Here is a 10,212-nt window from a genome sequence, read left to right on the forward strand (position 1 = left end):
CTCATCAATCAATGGATGCATGTACACATCAATCTCTTTACTGGGAATGCGCGATCCTGGTATTAATAGAGACAACAAGAACAAATTCAGTTGCTTCATACACATCCAGGGCGGTAAATTGTAAATTGAAAGCACCACAGGCCATGTGCTATGGTCTTGCCTCATTTTTCCAAAATGATTAAATCCATCACTGGCCAATCTTAATCGGACATTTCGAATTTCTGATCCAAACTCCGGATATAAATTATCCAAATGCTTCCATGTTGGAGAATCTGAAAGATGTCTCATAAACCCATCCTTAGGGCATTCAGTTGCGTGCCACCTTATATGTTCAGTTGTATGCTTCGACATATACAACCGCTACAATCGTGGTTTTAAAGGAAAATACCCCATAACCTTAGCTACTATTTTTTTTTTTCTAGAGCCATCTTCTTCATTGACATTTTTATATCTTGATTCACCACAAATTGAGCATGCGGTCAACTCTGCAATGTATTTCCAATAGATCATGCAATTATTGGGACACGCATAAATCTTCATATACGTCAGACCCAAGTCATTTATAAGTTTTTTTTGCCTTATAACAAGATTTAGGCAAACAATCTCTATCAAGCAACATTTTTTTAATTAACTTGAGTAACTTGGTGAAGATCTCGTCCGACATTATTGCTAAACACTTGATTTGATACAATCTTACAACCGCCTCCAATTTGTTAAATCCCTTACAACCTGGCCACAAATCTTGATATGCCTCTTCAAGCAACTTAAAAAAAGTCTCGACCTTTTCCGGACGCTCTTTCCTCAGAAAGGGGCTCAGTAGACGGCCCAACACATTCTTCCATTAATGGTTGGACAAATACATCATTAAGAACATCATGAATACCAGTCAACCAATCTCCTGTTTCAGTAGATGGCCCAACATCTTCTTCTCCAATCCCCATATTTTGCTCTCCAATGAAAGGTTCCCATGATGTCAGCACGAAGCATTTTTGTAATCTTTATCCATATCAAATCAGAAAATAAAAATAAGCCACGAAGTGCTTGATGAAGAAAGAAATAGAAGATGAAAAGCATGGAAGCAAAAGAAATGAAAAACTTACTGTGAGATGAAGAGAAGAAAAAGATGAAGTGCTTGATGAAGAAAGAAATAGAAGATAAAAAGTATGGAAGCAAAAGAAATGAAAAACTTACTGTGAGATGAAGAGAACAAAAAGATTGAAGATGAAGAGAAGAAAAGGATTGAAGATTGAAGATGAAGGTTGAAGATTGAGGATTGAAGATGAAGAAGAGAAAGAAATCTAAATGAACAACAAACTGAAAAACTTTTGGTGTAAAAATAATAAAATAGGCAATTTCTATCGGTTATAACCGCCATAATACTAAAAAAAAAATCGCCAAAATACTAAAATAATAAAATAGTCAATTTCTGTAGGTTATAACCACCACCATTAACTTCAAAACCGTCAGAATCTATAAAAAAATATTTTAAAAAAAGAATTCACAAATACTGGCGGTTATAATAATTTTATGTCGGTTTAATCCGACAGGAATTCCTGTCGGTTATATTCTACATAAATTCACTTTTATCCGACACTAACTAAATGATGTGTTGGATATCTTTTATCCAACATAATGACTTATTAACCGCCACCATCATCCGACACTTAAAGCTAATATTGTAGTAGTGACTTCTTGTAAGAGGAAGACCCTAACACGAAAACAATCCACCACAAAAAAAATGATATTTATATGGCATATGAATGATTTTCTTTAGGGGTTGTGATATGCACATACCCATTTTTACTTTTCACACATCCCTTATTAATTTCTATCCTTTATTTTTTTATTTTTAATTCATTCGATCCAACGGTCGAAAATTAAAAAGGTGTGTGAGAAGTAAAAAGAGATGTGTGGATAGCACACCCCTTTCTTGAATGATATCGATAATAACATTTTAATTGATAATTGAAGGAAGTTGAGGTTCCACCATAAAATCAATTAGCAATATGAAGAGCAGTCCAATTACTTAAATGACATGGAAGATCCCTCCCTTCTCTGAATTAGAATTGATACGCTTAACATGCTCCCTCACGTGTGACAAATTTTCAAGCCTAACACATCCTTCTCTAACAAACACGTGAACAACACAAATGGGGTAACGTGGAGCACGTATGTTTGTTGGCCTTCACACGTGATACAAGTTGCTCTAATACCATTAAGAAGTTGCAGTTCCAGATGAACAACCTGCTATGGTACTATCAATGGTTTCATAACTACTATAAAATTGGGCAAGGATGGTTGAGTCACTAGCGTATATGTCACAAGAACTTGCAGACCAACTTTCTAAATTCGGCTGTTTTATTTGCCAAGAAAATATCTAGTTTGTTTCACTAGATTTTGTGCTATCCCGTCTGAAAACTTGCCATCTTTTATGTGCAGAGAATATATAAGTACACAAATGAATAAGATAGTGCAGCACAGTACTATAAGTAGAGATAATAGACTTATTAAAACGTCACGTGCTATTTGTGATAAAAATTTCCCTACTATTATCTTCGTTTGTAAAGTGACGATAGTATATGTCCAGCGGTGCCGTAGAAGACTCGTTGCTGATGAAGGCTTAGATATGCTCCGGTTTTCACTTTGAAGATTCAATGTTACCATTGACAGGAAAGTTGTCAACTTTTGAGACAATTGCAATGTTGACAGGATTGGGGCTGCAGAAGTGATGGATGATGATCGCAACGTGGGACTAGGGATTACTGCTTGTGCCATTATCACATAAGAGAAATTTGGGCTGAGTAGTGAACACCATGACACAATTGGATGCTTTCCTAATACATCTATGAAAATTGGAAAGAGATCAAGGCATTAAAATTTATGAGTACATGGAAATTAGAGAGCCAAGGAACTGATAACTAGAGAGAAATCATGATCTCAAGAACTCAAACATTCAACAATGGAAATAGAATGTGAAGAACAAGAGAGAGAATGAAATATTATAGAGATAAAGGATCTTGGAGAGCAAGTTGTATTTACTAACATGAATTTTACAAAATACAAGTGGTTATCCTCATATATATAGTCTTAAAATCACAGCTGTTATATTTAGATAAAATTTAACCACTAAGCTAATCAAATACTGAGGTGCCTAAGTAACATGCTGAGGTGTCTTCTGTTAATACTCCCCCTGAATCTCAGCTGGGATAACCCAATCTGAGATTCGAACAATGACAAACAAACAAAGGATTGTGTAATCCTTTTGTTAAGACATCTGCAACTTGAGCATCTATAGGAATGTACTGAACCTCCATATCCCCTTTTTGTACTCTTTCACGAAGAAAATGAAAATCAGTGTCTAAGTGTTTAATCCTAGTGTGAAACACTGGATTAGAACACATAGCTAATATAGACAGATTATCACAATGCAACACAGGAGCACAAGGAAGAAACATATGAAGATCCTTAAGAACCAATCAAATCCAAGCAATGTCAGCCGCTGCATTAGCCAATGCTTTATATTCAGCCTCCGTTGAACTTCTAGACACACTGCCCTGCTTCTTTGACTGCCAAGAAATGGGATTAGATCCCAGGAAAACAACATATCCATTTGTTGATCGTCCAGTATTGATGTTAGTTGCCCAGTCAGCATCACTATAGGCAAGCAACTCCAATTTTCCAGTAGTTGAATAAGTAATGCCACAGGTCAAAGTACCCTTCAAATACCTGAATATGCGCTTCACCAAACATAAATGAGCTTCAGTTGGGTTATTCATGAATTGACAAGCATAAATGAGCAATATGAAATATCTGGCCAAGTAAAGGTCAAATATTGCAATGCACCAACCAAATAATAGGAACATTGAGTCGCTATTAGTGCAACCCTTTCTTACTTTTCACACATCTTTCTAATTTTTGCCCGTTGAATCGGATGAATTGAAGAAAATGAAAAGACATAAATTAATAAGGGGTGTGTGAGAAGTAAAAAAATGTGTGTGGATAGCACACCCCTAGCGTAAATCATTGTTACATGAAAAATGTTAAGGAGATCACATTCTTATATTACATTAGTGTAGTATCTGATAAGTGGTGTGTACATGCCACGTCAATTAATGAACTTATTTGATTGAATGTTGGTTGTATATCAATGGCCACATAAGATGTCATACCAATATGGTTTACAAATGTGGTCTCCCTCATAAAAATTTAATTGAAAACTGATAACATGCATTTGAATAATAAAGATTGTGTATTTTAATTACGTAGGAATTTGTTAAGCCCATTTAAATTATGATTAGACTCTTTTAAAACGTTGTAACATTTGTGCTTTCTTTATCTTTGGTTCCTTTATATTATGATGTAATTCAAGCAATTAGGAAGACATGATTGGATGAAAATGTTTTTGCTTTGTGCAATTGAATTGAGTGATTTCTCCTTCTCAAATCAAGAGTTTAACTTGTTCGTTTTGAGTGAATTCACGATTAGCAACATGAGTGATTTCGTTGCCCCTCATTGAGCGTTTCCCAGGTTATCTACCCCGTCTCTCAAGACCCTTAGGCTTGTCTTGCATCATCATTACTCTCGGTCAATAGTTTTGTTGCTCAAGTTACTAGTGGTGTTATAGCACATAGAAATCGTCTCCAACACATTTTTCTTCGCAAGTGAAGGATTAAGTTTTAACTTACTAAAATTAAAATTAGAACGCAATCGTTCATATATCTGAGATTTTAGTCTTTAACTTACTTCCAATTTCCGATCGAGAGTAATATGAAATCACTCAGCAAAATGAATTTGAAGTTAGGTGAAGTATGACTCAGTAAAATGGCGTACCACCTAATAATGAAATATGAAATCAAGGCAATATGAACTGAATGGAAAATATCAAGTTACAATGTGGAGAATGAGGTAACCTGTAGAGCTTAGAACCTCAACTTTGGAGCACCAGAGGCTTCATCTTTCAAATACTTTTAATTCACTCCAATATCTTACATTATTTAACAAAAATATGTATTAAAAAAAGTTATATTTCATCATTAATTTCCTCCGATGAGGATATATTTTCTATTGGTCAACTTCAATACAAAAAAATTTAGTTTCAATTATATAGACTGTGCTGTGCTCGAATAATGCGATGAACCAAAAAATAAGCGTGATTTGTTAGGAAAGTCGTAAATATATCATGACAAGAGTAATTTCACGACTAATGTATGACATGTAATGGTATTATGAGAATCATGCATTTCTTTTTTCTTTTTTTTTTCTTTTTCTTTTTGGAAACCTCAACGGTGGGAAAATTTTTATTGATAACAAAAAAAAAAATTACACCTAGTCAGGGGGACATATCAAAAGTAATACAAAGAGACTGAATTTCTTTCTTGTCACTGATCGAACTAGGGTTACAACTTTTATATGGAGTCAATACAATCCTGATCTTACACTAAAGCCTATAAACAAGGGAAGTCAAATACCAAACGAGTAAGTAAATAACTAAATGAAAATTTATAATATTTACTTAATCAATTTGAGATATCTTCCTTAACACTCCCCCTCAAATTGGAGTGTACATTAATGACACCCAACTTGCTAAGTAGTGTTTCAAACCGTGTTGAACTCAACAGCTTGGTAAATATGTCAGCTGATTGATTAGTTGTTCGTATGTACACTGTACTAACCATGCCTCCTTGAATTTTCTCTCTTACAAGATGACAATCAATCTCTATATGCTTTGTCCGTTCATGAAATACCGGATTCAAAGCGATGTGCATGGCCAAGCGATGTGCATGGCCGCTTGATCGTCATAAAACAATGTGACTGGTTGTGGTGACTCACCTTCAAATCCTTTAAAATGTTCTTCAACCATGTAATCTCACAACATGTAGTGGCCATGGAACGGTACTCGGCCTCTGCACTAGAGCGAGATACAGTGGTTTGTTTCTTTGTTTTCCAAGAAATTGGTGCTTGACCAAGCTGAATACAGTAACCCGTTATTGAACTCCTCGTATCCTTGCATCTAGCCTAGTTAGCATTGCAAAATGCCCTTAATTGCAATGATCCTGTAGAAGGTAGAAAAATACCTTGTCCCAGTGCATTTTTGATGTACTTGAGAACCTTGTGTGCTGCCTCAAGGTGTGGTTGTCGAGGCTTTTCCATGAATTGACTCAGCATGTGGACGACATAGGTTATGTATGGCCTTGTTATGGTCAAGTAGATTAATTTAGCCTTTTGTATGATGACGCATCACTTAGCAGCTTTCCTTCTGTCTGCGTGAGAGAGATGTCTTGCTCTACAGGAAATCATGAAGGTTTGGCACCTAAAAACCCAGGATCATCTAATATATCCAGTGCATACTTCTGTTGGCATAAAGCGATTCCACGTTTGGACTGTGCAACCTCTATCCCCAAGAAAAATTTGAGTTAGCCCAAGTCTTTCAATTTACATTGTTGTGAGAGAAACTGCTTTGTATCTTCAATTTCTTGCAAATTATTTCCTACCAGTATTACATCATCAACATAGACTAGCAAAGCGATGAAATTACCTTGACGACTTTGGACAAATAATTAGTTGTCAGACCATGATTGGTGAAACCCAGTAGGCTTGAGAGCAGTGGAAAGTTTAAGAAACCATTGCCTCGAACCTTGTATTAATCCGTATAAGGATTTATTTAACTTGCATACTCAAGTCTTCCCCATTTCGTTTGAAACTAGGAGGCAAGTGCATGTAAACTTCCTCGTCGAAGTCACCATGTAAAAATGCATTGTTGATGTCAAGTTGGTGCAAGTGCTTTTGCAACGAGAGCAAATGTTTCTTTGTAATCAACCCCTTCTATTTAACTATAGCCATTTATAACCAGATGTGCTTTGTATTGCTTAATGGTCCCATCAGGTTTGAGTTTCACCTTATATACCCATTTGCAACCTATCGGTCGTTTGTGCAGTGGCAGTGGGACAAGGGACCAAGTGTTGTTGGCCTGAAAAGCATCAATTTCGTGCTTTATGGCAGCACGCCAGTTTGGATTTTCGATAACCTGCAAAAAGGTGGTAGGTTCTTAGATGGCTGTGACGTTAATGATAAAGGCTTTATGGGTTGGAGAGAAGCGGTTGTAAGATAAATAGTGAGAGAGAGGATGAGAAGTACCTGATGACTTAACCACATTTGTTGAAGATGAAGAGGCAGGTCTTGACGAGAGAAAAGTCTCGACATGAAAGTCCTACAAAAAGGTTGAAATTTTGGTGGGCGTGTGCCGCGATTCGGCAGCGATAGTGTGGTGGCAATGGGGCTGACTAGGATGGGCAATGGGGAAGCAGGAATAAGGGTGGTATGTGGGGTTACTGGGGAAAATGGTGTCGTGGGGCTAGTGTCGAAGAAGTTGGATAAAGGTGGCATAGGACCAGGTGATGGGTTGGTTTGGGGTAGGTGGGACATGGAAGTAGGCGTGTCATATAAGGAGATAAGTGTAAAGTTAAGATCCATATCAAAGTATGATTGTGGAGAGGTTGAGTTGGGCAAGGAACTAGGGGTAGCGGTGAAGGAATTATTTGTGAAAACTAGTTCATTTGAGAAACATATATGCATGCAATTAATAATTAAAAGGCGAAATCATGCTTGTATGCACTCAAAAAGAAAACTTTACCCATGAAATTCAAGGCCTAGTAATTGTGGTGAACCAAGACTCAACTCAAATCTTAAAGAAAAGAGTTAAGAAACTTTTATACCTTTGAAGTACCTCTTTGCTTAGCAAAGGATATTCACCCATGTGAGGGCCTTCTTACCTTAGTATCTTTGCTCCTTGACTCCATGAATATGGATGGATGAACTTTTTCTTCTTGGCTCCAGGACTTCTTGGATGGATGAAGGAATGGATTCTCCAAGTTCCCAAAATAGGGAACCTTTAAGTCTCCACACCAAGGAGAGCATTGAGGAAGAGATGAGTGACCTAAAGTAAGAAAGATTGCTAGCTATTTTCCTCTAGGGTGGCCGGCCTCTTAGAGAGAAAAGAGAGCTTTGTGTTCTCATCTTTTTCTCCAAAAGAAACCCTAAGGATGAAATGTTATAAAGTTCTTTATATAGTCCCTTCAATTAAGTAACAAAAGAACCAAAATCCTTCATCCTCAAATGTGGCCGGCCTTAAGGGATCAAAGGGCTTTCAAGCCCTTTGTGTTTTCAAGTTGTGATACAACTTGAGTTAATGGGCTTGACATTCAAATCTCATTGGGCCTTGTGGCCCAAAACTAACCCAAGGTCTATAACGAACATATTCGTTTGATTAATTAACATATTAATTAATCCTAGCCATAAATAATTAAACCATTTAATTATCCTTACTCATCTTCGTTGTTTCTTCAATCTCTACCTTACTCGGTGTACAATCCATTAGGTTTATTTTAGCGAGGCAATGTGCTATTAGAACTATTTAAATTGATTGTGAATTGAAACATATTTTCAATTCTCCCATTAGTGATTATACACTTTTAGGGCCTCCACAAACCATGAGTGACACTTAGCAACATATCATGGCTACCCAAGCTGATCATAAGAGCTGGAGAACCTATTCAGTTTAGGATTACAATGCAACACGGTCTTTCTTTATTACAATACTCTCGACCACATTGTTTGGTTTGATAACTTATTCATGTCTATTATCCAATGTGATTCATTTACTTATATGATTACCTTGAATGTGATTGGAATGACTTCCTAAATCTCATTCATACTCTGGCCAGAGATTCTTAATCATATCATAGAGTATTCTCCCTTAACGGTTTGAAGGTTAGAGATCCCTTGTTGTGCATTCACTTGCCTCCATGGCTAAGTGGCTTAACCCCAACTATGTCGTGGACACCCTTTGACGGAGTGACTTTGACATAGTCAAAGATCAAGGGCTTAACCATAAGACAACTATGATGCCTCAGGTCAAATGATTACTTTGCATTATCCCAACCATGAGTTCTCATGTGACATGAGTATGAGAACTCCTCGTTAATCGTGTTCAGTGGAATCATTCTCTATTGAGCACCTACATGCTTGTCTTGGTGTGGTGTCGGTCACACCAATGACTCGATACCAGTCACTCTCAGTAAGAGAAGACATAGCACATACTGATCTTAACGGATTGTCAATGCCCAATTGGTAATCCTATGATCAGGAACGTTTAAGATATGTATACGAAAGAGAATGGTCTTATGAATCTAACTTCTTTAGATCACATTCTCCTAATTACATATTCCTTGGACTTATTGTTTAAGCATATAACATTTATATGAGACGACTTTAAACAATAATCTTTGCCCTTTACATATATGCTAAACCAGATTAGTTTAACTTGTGAAATGTCTGTAAAGTATCATCATATGATTAGCTTTTAGGGCACATTTCCAACAAGCGGAAGTATCTGATGTGTGGTAGGGAAAATAGTCTTCAAAGAAGGTAACATCCCATGACACAAAAACCTTTTGGAATGTGATATCAAACAGCCTATAACCCTTTTGACCATAAGGATAGCCAATGAATATTCAATGACGTGCACTTAAGATAAGCCGGACAATTTTTGGTGGTGTGATTCGTCTTGTTGCACTTTCCGCATTGGGGCCCATTGTACTCGAACTCAGCTTCCCGGCTTGTGGTTTTCATGACAAACACTGCTGCCTTTGGTTGGGCAGCGCCTTTCCCACTAGAAACTTCTTCCTGTCGCTCATGATGAAAAACCAAGGAGTAGGCTTTGTTCACCGTGGACAGTGGCCCAAGGAAAAGGGTGTTACTGCGAAACTTAGCATATGAATCGTTCAAACCCATGAGAAATTTAATGGTTTTCAGAGTCTCCACGTAATAAGTAATCTCCTTCTTTGTTTCACAACTACAAGCTGGGATTAAGCACAAGATGTCTCGTTCATCCCAAAGACTTTTCAATTTGGTGAACTAGGAACTTACTATCATGGTGCCTTGCACACAATCTTGAACTTCACTCTCTATGTGAAAAAAGTTGTACGATATTCACATGGGAGAACCTTTCTTGTAAGTCAAGCCACATTTGTCGAGCATCCTTACAGTTGATAACGCTTCCTGAAATTTCCTTTGACATCGACCCCAATAGCCATGTCTTGACCAAATTGTTGCATCGGTTCCATTGTTGCAACTCTCAGGTCTGTCTTCACTTGGTTTCTTGATTGTGCCATCAAAGAGCCCAAGCTTGTTCTTGACCATTAAGGCCATTGCCAT

General features: G+C 37.1%; 1 protein-coding gene across 1 annotated transcript; it reads right to left on the reverse strand.

Annotated features, from left to right (window-relative positions):
- Positions 1 to 9,471: 9,471 nt before the first annotated feature.
- On the reverse strand, positions 9,472 to 10,212 carry LOC137744243 (uncharacterized). Its single transcript, XM_068484103.1, has 2 exons — positions 10,002 to 10,212; positions 9,472 to 9,857 (listed from the first exon to the last, which is right to left on the reverse strand). The coding sequence occupies exons 1-2, from the start codon at positions 10,210 to 10,212 to the stop codon at positions 9,472 to 9,474; spliced, it is 597 nt and encodes a 198-aa protein (XP_068340204.1).

Source organism: Pyrus communis, chromosome 9 (genome assembly GCF_963583255.1).
Source record: "Pyrus communis chromosome 9, drPyrComm1.1, whole genome shotgun sequence".
Taxonomy (NCBI): Eukaryota; Viridiplantae; Streptophyta; class Magnoliopsida; order Rosales; family Rosaceae; genus Pyrus; species Pyrus communis.